The 22,560-nt window shown below is 32.8% G+C and overlaps 3 protein-coding genes across 4 annotated transcripts in view; 1 reads left to right on the top strand and 2 right to left on the bottom strand.

The window, feature by feature from the left end:
- Positions 2,539-6,339, top strand: LOC109362850 (homeobox-leucine zipper protein HAT3-like). Of its 2 annotated transcripts, XR_002109452.1 has the most exons (5): positions 2,539-2,819; positions 3,311-3,660; positions 4,440-4,519; positions 5,687-6,121; positions 6,155-6,339. XR_002109452.1 is itself a non-coding variant. In XM_019608899.1 (4 exons), exons 1-4 carry the CDS (start codon positions 2,660-2,662, stop codon positions 6,042-6,044), a joined length of 948 nt encoding a protein of 315 aa, XP_019464444.1. In that variant the 5' UTR covers positions 2,539-2,659; the 3' UTR covers positions 6,045-6,339. The 2 variants fall into 2 exon arrangements, 1 of the variants encoding a protein (XP_019464444.1); XM_019608899.1 differs by having other exon boundaries at positions 5,687-6,339.
- On the bottom strand, positions 8,201-14,583 carry LOC109362849 (F-box/kelch-repeat protein At3g23880-like). The gene is made up of 3 exons (XM_019608898.1): positions 14,479-14,583; positions 10,623-14,316; positions 8,201-8,391 (listed from the first exon to the last, which is right to left on the bottom strand). The coding sequence occupies exon 2, from the start codon at positions 11,843-11,845 to the stop codon at positions 10,628-10,630; it is 1,218 nt and encodes a 405-aa protein (XP_019464443.1). The 5' UTR covers positions 11,846-14,316; positions 14,479-14,583; the 3' UTR covers positions 8,201-8,391; positions 10,623-10,627.
- The window catches only part of LOC109361548 (actin-related protein 2/3 complex subunit 5A), a 4,746-nt gene continuing 665 nt past the window's right edge, over positions 18,480-22,560 (bottom strand). Inside the window, exons 3-4 of the mRNA XM_019607035.1 lie at positions 21,975-22,075; positions 18,480-18,759 (exon numbers count right to left, since the gene is read on the bottom strand). Coding sequence (XP_019462580.1) covers positions 18,624-18,759; positions 21,975-22,075 — 237 coding nt within the window. The 3' untranslated portion in view covers positions 18,480-18,623. The remainder of the gene's footprint in view (positions 18,760-21,974; positions 22,076-22,560) is intronic.

Genomic DNA, 22,560 nt, shown 5'->3' with positions numbered 1-22,560 from the left:
GGAAAATTAGAGAAACAATGTTATTTTTGACCAAAAAAGTTTATAACTTATACACATTTAAATATGATTAGAGACGTACACAAATATGAAGAATTACTAATCACGAGATGAGTCATAATTTTTATCTAACTGACCCTAAATATTGAAATAGTCTAATTTTTGAATCTGAACTTAACCGTAAACCTAACCTTATTCGGTACAACCATGATTGATCCATATTTATTGAACAGGTAAAGTCTAGTCGTGCTCATCCGAAAGAAGTCAATGTAATGAGATATATATATCAACAATAGTAAGAAACTTTTACCATATGACTATATAAATATTAAAAATATGACACTAATCTCATTATAATTAATTTGTTCTTTATCTATTTACACTAATGAATAAAATAATATTTTTGGTAACTTTTGAATGAGATAAATAATAAAAAATAATAATATGCAATAAATGAGAAGGGATAAAGGTGTTGAAGAAATGAGGTGTAGGACCCACCTTGAATGATGGCACATGAATATCTCTCCCATCATCATCATATGATGAGGTCATCATTTCATGGCGCGTGCAACTCAAACACACTTTCTTAAGTTCTTTAGTCAACGGTCAAAAGAGCGAAAAAGACGCTTTTCTTTCTCAACAGGAAGAGTAAGAATGAATAAATTACAAACTAAAAATAATAAAACTAACTTTTATTTCTCACCTTTTTCTTATATTAAGTTTTATATACACACCACCTTTTCTATTTACTTTAGTAAAATAATAATAATAAATAAGCTTGTACTAATAAGATAATAAATTAGTAACGTAGACTATCAACAGACGTTGGTTCAAGTGTACAATTAACAAAATTAACGAGTGTTGGTTCAAGTGGTACATGCTTGATTCTCCTTAAGCAATGTATCGGGTTCGAGTCTTGTGGATGGAAAAAATGTTCACCGGGAGAGTTAGTCTCACCTACCTGTGGATATTCCCGGCTTAGACAGGATTGACTCCAATGCGAGGATACCTGTGGGAAAGCAAACTTTTTTTAGTAATGTAGACTCAACTGTATATTCATGAATTGTTGAAGGATGAATTTCTAAGAATGATATTTATTAGGAGAGATAATCACATATTAATAAACTTGTTTTTTAATTGAATCCCCACAATAAAAAACACTAATTTTACTATGTTAAAATAGACTCGCTGCTTGTTTTTTTAATAATTGAATTAAAAACATTAGTTAACACCTTTCTTATAAGTTTAATTGAATCACATATGAAACTTTTAAATAAATAACACTTGTCCCTAAAATTGTTGGTCTAAACCATAATATTTTATACAAATTTAATACAATCTTCGTTGAGTAAATTAGACTTAGCAACAAAACTCACTATAAAAATCACATACATTTGTATATGCTTAAATTTGAGACATTGGATTAAATCAGAATATTTCCCTATATTTATTAGAATGAGCATTTATGAATTTCAAAAGAGAATAGTTTCTTACTTAAAAAATATAAGGAAATATCCTTCATAGTACCAAAAAAATTTAGAACGTTCTTTCAAGTAATTTATACATTTATTGATTAACTTAGAATATAAATAAGAAAATAATGTCAAGTATCATCCATATCCAAGAAAAAACAACATTACTCTAAATAAATAAGGCATGTTTTCTAAACCCAATACCCCATTTGAGGTGTGTTTTTTATGGTTTCACACAACTTTTATTACTAAACCAGGAACCAAGAAGAAGTTAAATAGTAACTCAACTATAGTTTAAAAAGGTAACAAGCTTTGAACTTTGATGAAGCCAAAATAACACAGAAGAAGAGGAAAACAAATATATACAGTATAACTTTTATATTGCATTATTCATCATTTTAATAAAAAATAATACAAATAAATAATGACTAACATAATAACTATGTATAAATCTTTATATTATATTGTGTATAGATATAGATATATATATAGATATGAGGTCCTACAAATTATTTGGAAAGAAGATGGTAATAATATTATTATTTTTGTAATAAGGGTATCACATTACAGGTACATATCTGCTGTCCACTTCTTTGTATCATTCCACGTGCCAAAATATATGATTGATCAGAAAAATATTTAATAATTAAAATTATTTTAATTTAAATAATTTTTTACCAACCAATCCGAGGTAATAATACATAGAGTGATACAATGATACAAAAGGTGAAACATCAGATGTGCTCTCATCACATCACCCTTAGAGTAAATAACTAATCTATTTTGGGATGCATAACTATCCATTCAATTTCAATAAAAATATTGCTCATAAAAATCAAATATTTAACATTTTGATCTTTCTCAGAATCTAGAGGAGTCACAAAATCAAATTAATGTTTGGTAGAATAATAATATTATAAGATGATTGAAGCAAATTAGTACTATGACACAAGTACTCATCATTAACTCTACACCTATTCACTTTCTCTCTCTCTTTTCTTATCTATCTCTTTCACTATATATATAAAAATATAGAGTCTCATTCATTCATTCTTTTACTGTTATAGAAAAAAGCTAAAGTCTATAACACCCCACCACTCCATTCTCTCTTTCACTTTCTTCTTCTTCTTCTTCTTTCTTCTTTCTTATTACTATTTTGCCTCTTTCTTTCACACTCTTTCTTAAACAAAATGGAACACAAAAATGATACCTTGAGTTTGAGTTTGAGTTTGAGATTTGGAGCTGCTGAAAATGCTAATAATAATAATAGTAATAGTAATAGTAATAATTTCATGCATCAATCTCTTCCAAACCATAGAGTTTCTTTTAATACATTGTTTCATTTTCCTGGTATATATCTTATTCTCTCTCTCTTTTACTCTTTTACTCTTTCTATTTTTATTCCTTTTTTTTATGCTATTGGAATTTGTTTCATAGATTCATTCAAATGTTCATGTTTTTTTTTCACACTTTACAACAAAAAAATCATTTTTTTGTTGCTAAAAATTAAACCCATTTCCCTTTTTTCAACAAAGTTTTGGTTTTTAGATTCATCCAATGCCTCAAAAAAATTAATTTTCTTTTTCGAAGTTTTTTTGATTCAATCAAATGTTTATGTTTTTACAACAGAGAAAAAAAAACCATTTTTTTTGCTTAAAATATAAACCCCATTTTCATTTTTATCTTTCTTTGATGAACTGAGATAAATTTACTCATTATTTCTTTATTTATTGTTGTTTTGTTTCTGAATTGAAGCAATGTTTTGGACAGAAATACCCTTCATTATGCTTACTAATTACACAAGTTGCCACTATCTAACTCACGTGCTACTCACATGACAGATCGAACCTCCGAGACGCGCTCGTTCTTCCGTGGAATTGACGTGAATGCAGCTCCGCCGCCGTCATTGACGGCGGCTACCGGCGGCGACGATGAGAACGGAGTTTCGTCTCCTAACAGCACGGTGTCGAGTATCAGTGGAAAGCGGAGTGAGAGAGAAGGCAATGGAGATGACGCGAATGCGGTGGAGAGGGCGTCATGTTCTCAAGGTGGTGGAAGTGATGATGATGGTGGTGGTGGTGATGGTGATGCCGATGCCGATGGCGAGAATTCGAGGAAGAAGCTGAGGTTGTCAAAGGAACAAGCTTTGGTGTTGGAAGAAACATTCAAGGATCACAATACTCTCAATCCGGTGAGTTATAGTGCCATTTATGTAATTACATTAATTACATGGTAAGGGCATATTTGGGATTTTGCTATAGTTCTTATTTGTTTGTGTTTAGATTGTCTTTAGTTATTCAATTATGTTTTTAATAAAATATACTATTTATGAAGTGGTGTTTTAAATTGCAATCTAGTACTATCGAGACATCAGTGTTTTAAATTATGGTTATGGTTGCGATTGTGGTAACAGTTGCGGTTGTTGCGATTATGGTAACAGTTGCGGTTGTTGCGATTATGGGATTGTGGTAACAGTTGCGGTTGCTGCGATTGTGATGATAGCTACGGTTGCTGCGATTGTGGTAACAACTGTGGTTGCTGCGAACAGCTGTGGTTGCTGCGATTGTGGTAACAGCTGCGGTTGCTGCGATTGTGGTAACAACTGCGGTTATTGCGATTGCGACAATGGTTGCGATTACTATGATTGCGGTATTGCAATGTGAATTATTTTGTGATTAAAAAGATATTTTTGAATTCGATGAGCCTGATGTTGTCCGGTGCAGTCCAAACGCGGTCGCATCATTATGATTCAGAGTCACACTGCAACTGCGGGTATGATGCAGTTGCGGCGGTCACCACAACCGTAATATAGTGGCCCCATCAAGTGATGCGATCCACAATTTAAATCATTGACTGATCTAGTGGTATAATGCTTCATTGAATCTCAGGTAGAATAAAAAGTCAAACATTCAATTTCTGAAACGCCTTGGTTAGTTATTATTATTGTGATATTATATTATTTGTTTGTAGAAACAAAAGCAAGCATTGGCAAATCAATTGAATCTGAGGCCTAGACAAGTGGAGGTGTGGTTTCAGAACAGAAGAGCAAGGTGAGTTTCTCATTTATGGCGAACCTTCATTTTCTCAGGGGCAATATTGACATTTTAGCATAGTAAATGTGAATGATTTGTGGCATTGTTTATGTAAAAGGTTTTGTTGTTCCTCATCAATGTTGTTCTTCTTAGTGTTGAAAAACTGATTTAAGAGTATGAATTACTCCATTACTAATGTGATTGATAGATTTAAGAGTATGAATAATGCAACTTTTATGAGACATAAAAGATGCAACTGTTGGTTATTTTTGTTAACGGAACGAAAAATCGAACAGCTATGTCTAAATATCAAACAGGTAACTTCACATGTGCATGCAGACGCACTTGCACACGCATGCTCACAGCCTCACACACACGAACATTAGACGGATATGATAGAAAACAAGCACGCTCGTTCACATGGCCAAGGATGTGACTGGCATATATACTAGAAAACAAGCACCTTGTCGTTTCTAGGCCTTGGAAGATTCTATTTATACCGAGATTTGTGTTATAAATGTGAATACATAGAAACAAAGAAAAACATAACCAATGCCGTTGCTCTAGCTTGAGCGTTGTAAAACTCGATCTTGATGAAACAAACGGCAATCAAGCGAGTGGCAGCAATACAAATGTAACAAGCATGTAGTAATCTAGCAATGATGGATTCTTAAGTCAAAATCTCGAATTTTGAAATCTGAGTTTGCATAGTTTAATTCAATTTTCATGAGTTAATACTAGTACTTTTAATTTAAGTTTTATTCTTGATTTCCAGCATTATTGATGCATAATAGTCTTAGGATAGTTATATGATAGTTAATTAGTTTGTGTATTGTATAAGTAAGCCATTGAGGCTAATGTGAAAGTTACTGAAATCATTTGGTTAACTTGAATTCATTTTGGAGTCTTTCTCCCCGAGACTAAGCGAGAGGTTCTACTAGGTAAAAAAACGGGGCAGCCTAATGTACGAGGCTTCCACTTAGTGGGGTCTGGGAAGGGTAGATGTATGCAGTCTATCGCGCAAGCAGAAAGCCTGTTTCCAGAATTTAAAATTGATAAACTAAGATCTGAAGCAAAAGTTGATGTTTTTTTTTGTAAATCGAGTTTTTTTGCGTGTTACTTCACCTTATATTGTGTCATGGAAGAAAGAAAGTGATGTGAATTCTTTTGTTTCAATTAATGCAGGACCAAGTTGAAGCAGACCGAAGTAGATTGCGAGTACTTGAAGCGATGCTGTGAGAATCTAACCGAAGAGAACAAGAGGTTGCAAAAGGAAGTTCAAGAGCTTCGGGCATTGAAATTATCTCCACACCTCTACATGCACATGAACCCTCCCACCACCCTTACGATGTGCCCTTCGTGTGAGCGTGTCGCTGTCTCATCTACATCATCGTCCTCATCATCAGCCACCATGCCCTCTGCCCTGTCTCTGGCTAACCGCAACCCACTGGGCCCTAACATCCAGCGGCCAATGCCGATCAATCCTTGGGCAGCAATGCAAATCAAACACCGGCCATTTGACGGCCCGTCTTCTCGACCGTAATTGTCCACTCTCATAGTCCTGGCAAGTGCATTTTAGTTGCTAGACACTAGTCAGTAATGAATCAATGGAACAGAACACTTAGGTGTTGGGTTTACTAGGGACTTAAAATGTGACTTTATTGAACTTTTCAGTGTAGTCATATTATTTTATTTAGGACCTATAGATATAACATGTTATAGTCAACTTTAGAATCTGTAAAGTGAGAACATGTTAAAGTAGGTTGGTTGTGTTTTACCTTATGCTGAATAGTTTTTGTTAGACTTCAATAGATGGAAAAGAGAATCCTAATCTTTTTTTATCAAATTTGAGTAAATACCTATTTTAATCCCTCAAAATTTTCACGGGTACTATTTTGGTTTCTCAAAAGTTGAAAAAATCCAAAATGGTCCCAAAAAAATATTAAATGTGAGTCAAATTAGTATTATTTAGTATGTTTTATATATCTGATAGGGACTAATTTGATCATTAATTTAAGTCTAAAAATGATTAGTTTAATCTACATTCAATATTTTTGTGAACTATTTTGAGGTTTTTAATTTTTGAGGTACTAAATTGATATACGTGAAAATTGAGGGACCAAAATATGTATTTACTAAGCAAATTTTTATCATAGGATTTGTGATACTACTTTGGTGAAAAAGTGAGGTGACAAATTAAGGAGGTTCCCATAAAAGCTAAGACTATAGTATAAAATAGAAGTAATTTTTGTGACTTTTGTGGTGATTCACATGGTCTATAGGGTGAGTCAGATTGTGGGTCACAACTTTGGATACTTATGTGTTTGATTGTACTTTAAATGTAGATTACCAAAAGCATTTCACTAGTGAAAGTGGTTGCAACACATGTGCTTTTGAAAGTTGTAGTTTCCAAAGGGAAGTAAAGAAGCATAATAATAAAAAGGTAGCATTTTGGGAAGTGCTAATCATGTCTTATGGGTGATAACATCATTTGTCATTTGTCTCATAGTTTGTGATATTTCTATTTGGGTCCAAAAATATTTAGTTATTGAATATGTTAAAGATTTTAGGACATGCAATGTTACATTGTCTTTAGGGTGCACAAGATGCTCATGGGCTTAACTCTAAAAACAATCCGACATACGAAGTGCTCATGGGCTTAACTCTAAAAACAATCGGGCATGCGAGCTGCTCGCAGACTTAACTCTAAAAAGAACCGGAAAAACAAACAGGCATACGAGATGCTCATGGACTTAATTTTAGAGGAAACAAAAATGCATATTATTCAGCATGCACCTTGATCATTCTTATTCTTATGTGCAAGTGTAGTAGTGATGGGAAGTATTCTGGTGATGCTTGAAAATGTGCAGAATGCTATATTCTTTTTGGTCTTGTTGCTGTTTTCTTCTTCTTCTGCTACAATTAGTATGCTGAATTATATACTTATGTAATTCATGGATGGGATTGTATTAATATAAACCAATGTGGCTGGGTGTTAAACAATTTGGCACAATCATAAGATTTTTCCCTACCCATAAATTTAGTAGAAGATCACAAGCAGTAATACATTCTTTTATGCATAAAATGTCTAGCTCTTTAAAACAAAACTAGTTCCTGGAAAATGTTCTCAAACATAATTCTATTGTACAAGTTTTTTTCTCCTGCAATTCTAAAATAAAAATTTGCCTCTCTAAATACCTTAGACTCTTAAAACTAAATTGTTTTAAATGATAGTTTTATCTATGAACTGTCGGTGTAAAAATGTACATACAATCAGTAAATTATTCACCGTTGGTTGGTTGTATTATTTATACTTAAGAATCAATGATGATTAAATATAAATGACGGGTAATGCAGTGACAATGTAAAAAACCTTTCCTCTTCCCCTGTCAATGCTAAATACTTTTTTCTAACAAATATTACAAGACCCAAGCTATAGTACACCGAGAGTACTCTACCATCCAGTACTGAAACATGAGGAGAAAATAATATTTGATAATTTTAAACTTTATTTTGTTAAAACATAATTAACATTTGAACGGCCTAAAAAATTATGTTTTCCAAACGTAAGGATCTGCACCCAGTACCGGACCCTTCAGTAATAGAGAGAATCTCTCCTCGTATTATTCATCCTTCTTTTGTATTCAAGAAGGTCCTATATTGCAAAAACTCACTTCAACCAAAAAAGCATATCAAGCAGGATAATAATATAATAGTTCCCATATGATAATTTCATATCACTCAAATGTAATTAGACATAATGCTATAAATTCTCCATCATCAAACTGTTATAAGCTGGTATCAATGTCAGAAACAACATAACAAGAGAAAATCATAATACTTTATTTGAATATAACAGCATATCTGACCCAGAGAGCCTTCTTCAATATCTACAAAATGAAAACATTGCCACAGTCAGAACATGATAATGTCATACAATCTATCAGATTATACATTGTCACAATGGATAAATGATACAAGAACAAAGGATATAATATAACTATTACAGAGTAAAACATAGGTATTCAAATAATACAAGTGTCACCAAATAAGTCATAAGTCCCATAAAGTTTGAAATGAGACCATATAATGTAAAATTAAGTTCCTAAAAGATTCAAAATGTTATCAAATTATGTTTCTTAGAATGGGCAATGTGGTGACATATTTGAACTTTTAGGTATATGTTCTTTCAAGGACCAAAGTTAATAATACTTGTATTTTGGAGTATTGATGTTTTAGTCAAAATTATAAGTACTTTTCTGAAGTATCAAATGTAATGCAACAAGCAAATCAAATCAAGAAACATAACACAAACATTTAAAAAGGAATGCTCTAATAAATTTTTAAAATCATGTGCCATTTATATTCAGATATGTAAGGGGGGAGATGAATGCTCAAGATAGTTAACTTTATTGATAATGTTATGAATGATGATAGTGCACTAGGGACAAATCTAGGACTAGTGAATTTGAGACGCCATTGCATATGTGACAAGGCCTACAACAATGCATGTAACTTCAACTTCAAGAAGCAAAATGTCACACTTGGTGTGAAGGCATCAAAAGGAACAGTGAACTTGAGGATAAATCACATTTGCATCCAAACTATGCCAGAAAAACGATGACACGTACCACCAAAATCTTGGCAAAACTTGAACCCAGTTACCAAAACTGCGCAAATCGAAACCAAGATGAACACCACAAACAAACCAAAACAAAAGCTAAAATTCGGACACAACAAAACACCATTGTCCCTCTCCATGCTATGCTAGCACTTGAAAAAGTAATATACCTTTATAGTTAGGATGAGGGTGAGTAGATAGGTGGATGATTCATAATTTTTCATCCCCATTCAGAAAAGATGATAGAAGGAAACATAGGCTGGCAATAAAGAAGGAGGCTACAAGGATGACAACAACAACTAAAAACAACTTGGAAGAAGGCGACAACTGAAAAACCAACCGACAAAAGGATTAGAAGCCTAAGCTTCCCTCAAGGCCGATACCATTGCTCTAATACAATGTTCAGATTATAGGGTTTAGATATGTTAGAGGGAAATGATCACCATGAGTTCATCTCAATCTCCCCTAAAGCTGTAGCAGTCATCCCGCAACCTGCTATATTGTTTTTGGGGCCGGCCGCTATCCCCAATTGACTACCTAACTACATTTATGTTAACTCTATAGAAATCAGAAAGAAATATATTTATATGACCATTACTAGCATTTTATACAAACAATGACAAGAATAAGAACAGATGCAGCAGGGAGGACAAAGGAATACCAGAAAAGGAGTCAAGTAAAAAAATTCTTATAAATGAAGTGGAAAGTCTGAGGTCTACATTGAGCACTGAAGATCAAATAAATTATTCTGAGAAAAAGAAGATGCCATTGGTAGAAAGTAGTCAGCAGAGAATGAAATCTACTCTTCGGATACAATTATGCATTTTATTCCTTCCTAGAACCATGCTCGGCTGCCAGCCAATGAATATGCATAAAAACTCGGATAAATCAACCCACATTAGTATGGGGCTGCAGAGTTGCAAATTTAATTATGTTGAACTATATAGGTCAACAATTAAACACCCTTTGGTAGTCTTTTTCTGACCTAGTTATAACCCAAAGCCCAATCTTTCCATAAAGACTGAATCAGCAAGACTGCTCTACAATCTACTGAGCCAGATTAGTATATCTGGAAAACATCTTGGACAACAACTATAATGGGGAAAAGGAAAGAGCTTCAATATAAGCCACAAATGTTCAAGTCAATGGACTAAAAAGTAAACTATAAGCAAATCCTATGAATGAAATCACAGCATAGTCCCACCTAAACCTACCAACGCCTGAGCTTGAGAGGAGGTGAATATGAATCAACATCATAATTCACTATCAAGTATAATCATAAAAACAAATGACTTATTTTAGCTAATCAACAAATTCTGATACCATAAATTAGCAATAAATAATAGAAAGCAGTAATGGAACTACTAATTTAGTCACGCTATAAGACTGCACCAAAAACACTCACACTATCACTTCTGCATTTATCTATCCCTAGATGAAATGGAAAGTATTGAAAACAAAACACATCTCAGATAAACTCACTATTGCATATGAACTTACTTTCATCAAGGGAGAATCAAGCTTTCAACATAATCCGCAGCATAAATTTGAAATCTGTGTTTGGGAATGCCGGTATGTTGTACTTTCCTATCTCTCATGTTATAGAGAATCACTTCATACACTTGATCATCTATTAGCATCAAGACATCCCCATTGTCCGACATGCATAATGGCATGGATGAATAAAATCTAGGCCCAGGCAATGGAAATGGAAACCTTTTAATTTGAAGATACTCATAGCTGACCTTAACAAGTTGAGTCCACGACTTTTCAATTCCAAACTCCTTCATTTGCCATAGGACAAAATAGGTTATCTTGTAATCGTAAGAAAGACACAGGCAGTCCATTAAAACCACAAGCCTTGGGTTATGAACGTGAGCTTCATTAAGACCATCAGGCAGCAAAAATTGTTGGTATGTCTCCTTTCCCAGATCAAGTGAAACAATTACCAATTGATCAATAGTAACTTCGTCCAAATCATACTCAGGACTGTAGTTCTGAACTGCTAACCAATTTATAGTGCCACTCAGAAATCTCCCCTGTTTTTCAAAGTTATATGGAAAAGCGGGGAATGGTTGAATGTCCCTCCAACAATGTTCACCAATGGCATAAACTTTCACTTGTGTTCTTTCAGAATCCTCCATAGCACTGGTATTGCTAAGGATAGCCACCACCTTGTAAGTGTCGCTCGACTTATCATAGCCAAACCCACACTCGATAGAATCAAAAATATCCAAATCAACACATAAAAGTGGTGATTTTTTGGATCTTAACCCTAGAGCTGGGTTGCAAATGCGGAACCAGTATTCTCTACGATTATATTCGTATACTTCAAATTCTCCGTCTTCAGAAGTTGAACCGTGCAAGCAGACCAAGCCATTGCAGGAACCTATGAAACAGTATTTATACGTTAATGAGACGCCACCCCCTTCATCAGAAATCACAGATGAAGGGTACTCCAAGAAATAATGTTTGCAGCAATACATGACACTGAACGAGTCCTCAAATATGTCATCTAAAGCTATAAAAAGGTTGGCATTTCTGGGAGATCTTTCAAGGTGTAGTTTGATGAAAGTTGGAAGGGAGATGAGAGATTTCCACGACTTGGCCACGCACCTGAATTGTAGAAGATACATGACAGGAAGCCATGAGAGGATTTGCATTATGAGATCATCTGAGAAGACTGGTTGACCACTAGCAGGGATTTCCATCAGAGGCAGCATGCAGAGTGAAAGAAGATTGAACCTTAGACTAGACTGCAACAACCCTCACTCCCTCGAAATCACATATATGGATCATGAAACTGGATCTATGGGCTTCCTGCATAACCGGGTCTATGGGCTGCCTGATTAACCGCATCTTTGGTCACTCTATGATCTACTTTGTTTCTTTTTTTTTTTAGTGAAGAATTAATTGAGCCATCAAAGTTTTTGGTGTGCATTACTTTAGTCCCTAAAGATTAATAATAACAAATTGATCCTCCAATATTCAAAACACAAATCATGTTAGTTACTCTGATAGGAAACTTCTGTCATGTTTGAGGACCAATGTGCTCACATTTTGAATCTTGGCTGACCGATTTACAATTTATTAATTTTGACTAAAGTGGTACCTATGAAACTTTTGAGGATCTACTTTGAGTCTTCACTCTTTTTAATGATATGTCGTTTCATTTATGGTATAAAAAGAAAATATTTATAATATATACTAGTATTAGTAAAATAGTGTGTATTTAATTTCTCTGACATCCTTTGCTCCATGCAATATCATACCAATCCAGAAACAGAATAACTGAACTCCAGTCTTTTGCATTATATGGAAACAAATAATATTCGTTCTGTTAACAAATAGCTCTTTGACTAGGATAATATTTCTACCTTCACGTTTGGGCACAAGAGCATATGCATAAATAGCTAGAAAACAATATTAAAGTTTCACCTGAAAAAAGACGCAGTCAGCTAGGACTTACAACTAGAAGGCTCCTCCCTAATTTATTAGCTTATTTACTTATTTTATTATATCTCTTTTGCACTGCATTAGAACAACTACAGCAATATTTGATTCGAAAAAAAGCTACAATAATATAACAATCCTGTAAGAAGCTAAATTATGGCAAGAGAAAAGATGAATTTACCTTGTTCTTTTAGTATTGCTAGTTTGCCCCTAAAACCAAGGGAGCAAAACCAATAACAATTTGATTGAGGACTGATTATAGCCTACACACATAGGTGTCATATGCAACAAAGACAGTCCTTAATGAGCATGAACATAAAGAGAATCATAACTGCTTCGGTAATGTATATCTTAAAGAAGTTTCTGCATACTAAATATCGCAAATTATCCTGATGAATATACAACAATAACTTCTAGTTCACAAGAAAGGATAGTAGGAAGAAAGTTGAGAATCAGCCATTATGATGTACTTGTCTGGAGCATAATTCCAGAATCTTTAATCATAAATTCCTTCTTACGTGTATTTTATGGAATGAATTGTTTTCTTTGTTACTCATGACTTTTAGTTAAAAGTATATTTCAAAGGTGTATCTAAGTCTATTGTACATTTTTATAGGCTCTAAATCTATTGTACTAAGGGGCACAACACACACTTATGATCTGATACACTTCCATTTGCACTTTATCTATAGTTGTTGATTTTGTTTCCGTTTTAGGATTATTCCGATCCTCCCCCTTCTGTGTATTTCTTTCCACTCAAGATGAATTACTCTATTAAAATAATTAATAAAACAACAATCTGATGCACTCAACCATTAGGATTTCCAAACCAATAATTTTACTGATGAAAAGACGTGAAGGCAATAAAAAGGATGTGGAAAAGATGCAACTCTAATGGCCAAATCAATTTAAGCTGCAGAATTATGATGGCCGGTGAATGGTGATCCTTAAATCGAAACCAACCCCTACTTATTGTAACCGTGTAACGAAACTGGAGTAGATACCTACTGTAAAACATGATTTTAAAAAACGACGATCAAGTGAATTGCACCAAAAATCTATCTAATGATTTTAATTATTTTGCTACCGGGGTAGCGGAACCAGACTCTGGATCATTACAAGTATAGAGAGACATTTCACATTTACACCCTTTAATACCTGATACAACCTTATTTTCTTCAGTTAGTATGATTTCTGAATCCACATTTGAATTAAGATGTAATTTATATATCGTATCTATGTTCCTTACTCCATCCGAAACCAACTAAGGCACATGAAGTGACACAAACTATGGAACAACATATGTGATTCCCTAAGGCGCGACTCTACTATATTTCTACAATAGCTATTATTCCAATTTTCTCTATAATACATTCATTCTCAACTTTCTACTACAATAAGATATTGAATATTAAACACTATACTATCAATTTTAACATGAGACACCTTTATTTCCCACAATTCCCATATTATACTTATATAGCATTGTTAAATCAAAAGGAAAAATATAAAAAATGACAACAATAAAAGATTTAAGATATTAGTTTAACATAGAAGAAGCTATTATGTAATTAAATGCATAATTGACTATCAGTATCCCCTAACCCTGTGGATAAGAAACTAAACTCTTTCGGAATGCGTGACTGTCCCTCCCAACGAGTGTCGTTCCTAGGATTCCTTGACATTTTGGACTTTCTGGATCTAGCAGAGCCTTACGCTACCGAACCGATTCCTTGTTGGTCTATGAAAATAAATAATTATATTAATCAGGTAAACCGTAAATGTAGTAGCTGTTGAAAATGTTTTGGTTGTTAATACTCACACAAAACATGCAGAAGAACAATAAGGTTATTAAAGCACTAGATAATAATGAGATTGAACATGAAATTACGATTACGCAAACCTTGAAGAGGAAATTAATATGAAGAATCGAGATTTGAACGCGAGCGCTACTTGACGAGAGAAATGAGAACGGCACCACCGTGTTCCGCCGCCGCTCTTTTTTAAACAAAATACCCCCCACAATATGGAAACATTCTTTTGTTATACTATTATTGGCAATTTGGATTATGTTTATGAGCAGTTAGAATTGATTTGAACCAAAGTTCAGCTCGGTTCAGTTTAATAAGAATTGGTTCAGTTCAAAATTAAACTCGATTCGAATTTAATATGAATTGTTGTTTTAGCTCAAGTTTGACTCGATTAATGTTTGTAAGTTGTTCTGCTTAATTCGAATTTGTTTATTGACTCAAATAATTATTTTAAAAAAATTTATATATATATAGAGATATAACATTGTTTAAATATATAACAACAAATAAATATAAAAAAAATAAGGCATGAATAATAATAAACATATATATATCGAGCCACCTCATGAACGTAATGAGTCGAATTGTATCAAACTCAAGTTTAACTCGTTTATTTAATGAACTTAATTTCGACTTATTTGGTTCATGAACCAAGTTTCTCAAGCTAAATAACGAATCAAATTTGGAACAAATACTGAGTTGGTTCGATTTTATTGCCAGACCTAAATAAGTATGCTAGTTTGCCTTTAGTTATTTTAGGATTTGGCATAAAAAAACTGTTTATTAGCACAAAATGAGCTTTTTTAATGGGCTGGCATGTTGTCCACACACATGGTGATATTAATTATTAACCAGAGAAAAAATATATATATTAATAGTGTAAGAGTTTTTTACACTATTATTGTATTATATGTCATCTATTTTTAGTTATTATTGACTTCTAAATAAAATTAATTAATATAAATAGTGAATAATGAACTTGCAATGTGTAGATTTTTACACAAACAATATATATATTTTATATTCTATTATATTAACTATTATATTTTGATTTTCATTTGACTTGAATAAGATGTAATGTTAAATTGTAGAGTAAATTACACTGACACTCCTGAGTTTTAGTGAAATTACATAAATCACCCCTCACTTTTTTACAATTAGACAAACCTCCCATAGTTTTTATACTTTCATTACACTGACCACCCCTGCTTAAGAAATAAGTGTAATCTTTTAAACAAAAAATGTGATAAATGCAATTAAGTTAAACAAAACATGATATATTGTGTAGACAAATCTAAATAATATATAAATCAATGTATCTTTATTATTTTTGGTTACAAAATGCATCAACAATTCTAAAGAAATATTGTTTAAATCGCTCTTATAATATAGTGTAGCGAACCAAAAATAATAAAGAAATATTGACTCATATATTATTTGGACTTGTCTCAACAATATATCATGTTTTGTTTAACTTAATTGCGTTTATCACATTTTTTGTTTAATATATTACACTTATATCTTATGCATGAGTGGTTTGTGTAATGAAAATATAAAAATTAGGGGAGGTTTATGTAGGTGTAAAAAAGTGAAGGGTAGTTTGTGTAATTTCAGTAAAACTCAGGACATGTCAGTATAATTTACTTTTTTTAACTAATACATTATAATGTGTAATTTTTCAATGCTCATATTTAGAGCAAACAAAGTATGAAATTTCATGTTTTTTCATAAACGAACATATCCATATCCATCATAATTAAAACGGATATTACATAGGTACAGGTAGTATGATCCTAATTGTCAATTCTAATTTTAACATATTACAACAAAAATTATTTTCTTAAATTAGTAAAAAAATAAAGGCTTGACGTAAAAAACATCATTTGAAAAAATCAGGTAATAAAAAAAATCATTTTTATAATATATTCTTTGATATTTAAAATTTTAATTTATATTTAATATGTTGCAGTATTCAAACTTGTTCTATACAAAATCACAATAAAGGCAGATTATTATCTCAATAAAAGATAGATATGCAAAATAGTTTATTATTTTCATGATATTCTAATAACCATATTTGGCATGATATAATTTCTTACACGAGGGGCATAAAAAAATGTGCTTTTAGCAACCCCTATTTACATTAATAACTTGATGACACATATAAATATTTTTTCATTTCCTTTTATGGTTACCAATATATTCCCATTTTGTTAAATGTATGTTTGCACACTACAAAAGTTGTAGAAATATGTCCATTTGTTATATTTTGTATAAATCAATGATAAGAAACATGAGTCAGAAATTAGATAGGAAGAGATTCCTCATTATATTTAACGTGTTAAATTGTCTGATTGAACTAGATGATATCATAATAATCAATAATTTTGTTAAATGTAAAATTTATATAATTAGTAATGATATTGAAATAACATTTTTTCATATTTTTTTGGGTCGGATAAAACAAAATATTAAAGTAATGTTCTACATTTTTTAATTTTTAAGTGAATTGTTTGAATAACTCACGAGGTTATACCAAATTTAACGATCAAACGAGAATTTTTCTGATTTTAAAAATGATCCAATCCTTCACTTGGTTAAAACTTCAAATTAGAAATATTTCTAAGTCCAATCAATAATTGGATCTATCCTCACAATATTACAATATTGCTATGAATGGTGATGCAGGAAATAAATGTAAGACTAAATTATTATTAATAACTTTGAAATAGAGTTTAATGATTTGATCCACCTTCCTTATCTTCATGTATTATTGGAGCATGACCAACTAGGGATGGCAACGGTGGGGGCTGGTGTGGGTAGTGTTTTCTCATGCTCAAATCCGTAATATTTGTAAATACCCGTGCGAGTATTTACGGATGCCCAACGGGTTTTTAATTTTAATTATATATTTATATAATTTGTAATAATCAATCTATAAAAATAATTGTTACATGAATAATATTATATTTATATGATAAATTTATTATTATAGTCAAATATGTGTAATTTATTATGAAATAATAATAAAGTATGTGATATATGATCTTAAGATAATAATAAATATATATAAAAATTTAACTAAAAACTAAATATATAAATTTGCGGGTATCACGGGGCGAGTATCACAAAATTCGCTCCTGCCCATAAGCTATTATTGCGGGTACCCGTTGCGGGTATTTCCACGGGTACCTACGAGTCGGATTTTTTTGCCTCCATTGACCAACATGTACTATTTCAAATAAGGAAAATGTTGGCCCCTATTATTCAATAAAATAAAAATACTCCTATGATTTCATGCACTTTGGAAGGAGAAATTTTAGTTCAAATCTGATTTAATTTATAAGGATGCTGGGAGAGTTGAAAGTTAATTAGACTCCTTTCAAACACATGTTCTCCCTCAAGATGTATACCACTTTATATAATCATTGATTCTCATTAGTCAGAAAATTAAAATTAATTTATATTAAATTCATGTTTTTCTATTCTAACCAACGAGAAACAAAAGATACATGGAGTTGTACAAACCTCGGAACAACAAATGTTAGAATCTCAATTGGAACAATATGTAGTTATTGTATCCTTATATCATACATTTCATACCAAACACATTATATTATCATCTATCAGCAGTATAACCTATTGTTATACTTATACAAACCTTCTATCGGAACAAGAGGCATAGGTACAGAATAATCTTATTGTCACGATCCATTGAGATTCAACCCTTGTTGCTTCGATTCGTAAATTAAATGCTTATAAAAAAACCAACTACTGTATTGTTATCCACAATGTAATATTGTTGCAAGTTAGTAACAGTGGAGTGAAAGGTGAGGACAAAAGCTGGGAAGGAGGAGTCGAAGCCGGAGATTCGACCACCATTTTTGGCAAGCCACCACGAGTCACGAAGATGAAGGACGAGATTTCATAACAAAGAAAAGGACATGTCTTAGTCACCATGCCAACCTCACTTTCACACCACTGTCACTCACTGCCGACTTCGACGAATCCTAGAAATCAATGCAACAATGGAGAAGCTATCCTTCCCCTATAAATAAAGAGCAATGCAGTCTATTACAAAATCGGATAAGAAAAGAAAAGAATCCAAAATTCAATATTTATATATTTTCCCGATATTTCGATACATTGCTTGTTATAGTCTTGCAAAAACATTAAAGAAAACTGAAGAACAAACAAGAACAACAAAAAATACCAAGTAAAGAAGGAAGTTCAGAAATCAAACAGTATTTACAGTATCAGTTAGGAAACGTAGAATGCAACCCAGTCCAGCTTTTTCCGTCAATTTGTCATGAAGCCGTAGACATTGATCACATGTCGGACGATCTCCAGTAGCTAAGCCTCTATACAAGTACCTATGACCAAATAACAACCTCTTAAGAACAGAAAATGGTTGTGGAAGAATCAAACCTTAAATATCATCATTATCTACTACAGGAACTAAACAATTAGAAAGTGAACTTCCTCATAGTAAATCGAAAATTGTTGTTTCAGATACATTAGAGATCCACCATAGTTCCAACTTCAAACTTTTTAATAACTTTTCCAATTCTGTTCAAATATATGAAAGCTTTCAAGTCACAATTTGTTAAGAAATAAAATAAGAAAAATTGTCATGCCATCATATAATTAGATAAAATTATTTTTCCTATTTCCACCTTTCTTGTTATATCAGAGTGTATTTAATTTAATTCAAATTCTGCTAACCAAATTGAAGTTTTTATTACTACCTCACCACCATCATTATAAACGGTGAGTAAGGAGCAAGAAATCGAAGAACATAGACCCTGCCACACCAATCATTGACATTCAATCTCATACAAGGTCTCGCTCTAAAATATGACCACTTATATCTTCAAAGTAACAAATACTAAAGCATGATTCAAAAATTATGTGTATATTTCTTTCTCGTGTGCATATGCTATTCTAGAGTATAATTAAAGTTGCCAATGTTCGAAGCACAAGTTCGTCAAGCCCAGTATACAAGTGTTCTAATGCACAGTTCACAAAAACCCGAATTCCTGACTAATAGCAATAGTCTATCAGTCAAGTTCGTCAAGCCGGCCATCCTGGAGACCACAACTAAGAGAGTAAAAGGTAGCTAACAAAATTAAAGAACAACTTTGACAATATTAGGCCAAAAGCTCTCATTGAAGTCTTAACTTGAAGCATTATATCTCAATAAAAAAGGGTGGCCCAATGCACGAAGCTCCCACCAAGTGGGGTCAGGGGATGGTAGATGTATATAGTCTTATCCTCATAAATGAAGAGGTTGTTTCCAAGATTTGAACTCATGACCTCCGGGTCACAAAGCAAACAATCCACTGTTGCACCGAGACTCACCCTCTTAAGCATTATATCTCAATGCCAAGATTAATTGATAATTTCTTTGAATTAACAGCACCTGAAACAACAGATTTTACCCTATAGGAATCAGAATGAGAGAATGATCTAAGCCTGTAGTATACTGATGTTCAATGATTTTACCCTATACGGTCTTTGAAGATGCGAAGGAGAAGAAACGAGCCTGATTAAGGATTATCATTGCCATTTTTACCTATCTAGATATCATAGCCATTTTTTCAGAATATGGGATATTGTTAAGGGAGTTATGTTAATGGTTTTTCATGAGCTCTATATCAATGGTAAGATTGGTTCACACATAGTTCTGCTTTCATTGCTTCGGTTCCTGAAAAAGATCATTAAGCTAACATTAAGGATTTACGTGTATCACATTGGTAACTAGTATTAATAAGACCAAACAAAAGGTTTGTTCATTATGGGGTTGAGCAAAGTTCAAAGAGACTCTGATATCCTTCACTCAAAGCATTTTTTGCCGAGGATAGAAATATTCTAGATGCATTTCTTGTGGCTAATAATTTTGCTGAGAATATTAGCCACAGGAAGACAGACTTATTTTTCAAGTTGGACTTACTCGTTACTCAATTATGCTGTAGTTACGGTAAATAGTCCAACCAGAAGCTATAACTTGGTTTTTAGGCAGCAAGTATTTGACAAGTTGACCCTCTATTGCTTTCTTGTTCATGATGGTGATGAATGTTCAGTCATTTGTTAAATGAAAGTTTGGGAGTGAGGTTCTGTAATAGTACTTTTGGAGGGATCAGAGAGACGAGCTGTGTTACGCCAATACGGGTATGTGGTACATATCAGATACGAGGTTCGACATTTTTTCAAAAACTGGACTACAGGTATATTGAAAGAATAAGGTATACATGCAGCTATGTTGCATGACTTACATGTCTACATGTATGGTAACGGTAACTATTTCGTATTATGTGAAGACTTGGGTGTTTAATTATGTGAAATGTGAAGACAAGAGAGTGAAGAGACTAATTATATGACTCATTTAGTATTGTGTTGTAACCAAGAAAAAAGATGGAGAAAATTCTAAGTCTACATCTCAAAATGACATAATTTTGAAACAAATTACATCATATGAGAACCCATTAGTACCGGTAACTGGTACATACCCGATACGGGTGCTTCACTTTCTTTGAAGTACCCATGCAACATAGGAGAGGATCAGAGGTATCCTTTTTGCGGTGCACAGACAATACTGCTCCTTTTCTACCAAGACACATTTTCAGAAATGTCTTGTCTCTGTGTAAGGTTTTAGAGACCGTTTATGGTCTGCACATTAATCTGGCTAAGAATGGTCAAATTACATATTAGCCTCATATAACCTCCTTTTGGTATCATTTTGTGCACTGCAAAATATTTCCACAAGACTTGACTATTGGAAGAAGTTTGCTTTTCCCCGAGCCGGAAAATCACTTTAACTAAGAAATGGTTGTGTCATAATCCTTTGTCCCTTTCTATTACATGTCCTTTTTAAAGTTCATGTCAGGTGGCTCAAAATTATAAGTCACGTTTTCTGGTCAGGTGCTGCCAATCATGTGTCCTAGCGCAGGCGTCAAACATAACTAGCAACTCTTCAAGTATGAAGACTAGTGATGTGGTATATGGTCTAAAATACAGAGGGTAAAATGCTTGCTTTACAGAAATGAGGTATCTGAGCAGAATTGCTGTAACAAACTGATCCAAAATGGGGAAATTCTACAAGTTAGCATGACCAAGATCAATTACAAGAATATTTCTACCCGGAACTTTATACAAGAATTATCGAACAAGTGAGAATGATGTTGAAGGGACAACCCTGTCAACATTCTTCCTTCAATTTGAAATATGATTGGTGAAGGGATCTTTTAACTATGAGTTTTAACATATAAGCCTCAATACAGATCAAGTAATTCATAACTGTTTCATAGTTCATTTTGCAAAACCAATGAGAAAATACAATAGCTAACAAGTCTCCTGTAACCTCTAGTTGTATCGATTTGTAAGGGGAATCATAAGTTCAAGCTTGAACATAAATCTGGAAATAACATTTAACTGAGGCCGACATAAACATTTAGCGAAGTTGCACATTTAACTCGGAATGTTACCATGACCAAAGCAAATTTGTATTCTAAAAGAATAAAAAGCTATCCAAGTTAAAGATGAACTGACATGTAAAAAGTGAATCGAAAAAGGAAATTCCAGTACTCACTTCATTAGAATATCATAGTACTCGGGATCCAAGGAAGAAAGCACCCCATCCACATCCTTTATCGCCATTATAGCTCTATGCACCACGAGCCAGTGTGCAGACTGCAAGAGAAAAACCCAAAACACGTGGATAAATAAGCTGCGAGTTCAACAAATAAGAAACCTTGAATCGAAAAATCCTAAACTAACACACAGAAAAAGCTAGTTTTTTATTGGTTGTTGAAAATAGCTTAATGAAAATCATCATAAAAAATTAATTTTTTCCCAGTTCCTTATCACGTATCGAGTTCATCATAAAGAATGTCTCATAAAAAGTGACGACGAACTACGTAGCCAAATGAATCATGTAACTGTACTATAAACCAGGTAACTATGAACCAAATATAAACATGAAATACTAATATAGGTCCCTTTGTTAGCTTAAAAAAGTGATTTTACATTTAGAATGAATTTTCAGCTTTTTTTGAACTTAAACTCAAAATTAAAACCCAAACAAAACAAGCTCACAAGCTAGGATCTCAAAATTGAAAGCCAGTAACTTTATAAAATAACAGAAATGGACACAACTATATATATATATATATATA

This window comes from Lupinus angustifolius, chromosome LG12, assembly GCF_001865875.1.
Source record: "Lupinus angustifolius cultivar Tanjil chromosome LG12, LupAngTanjil_v1.0, whole genome shotgun sequence".
Classification (NCBI taxonomy): Eukaryota; Viridiplantae; Streptophyta; class Magnoliopsida; order Fabales; family Fabaceae; genus Lupinus; species Lupinus angustifolius.
The sequence above is the reverse complement of the archived record's forward strand: the minus strand, read 5'-3'. Positions and strand labels throughout refer to the sequence as shown.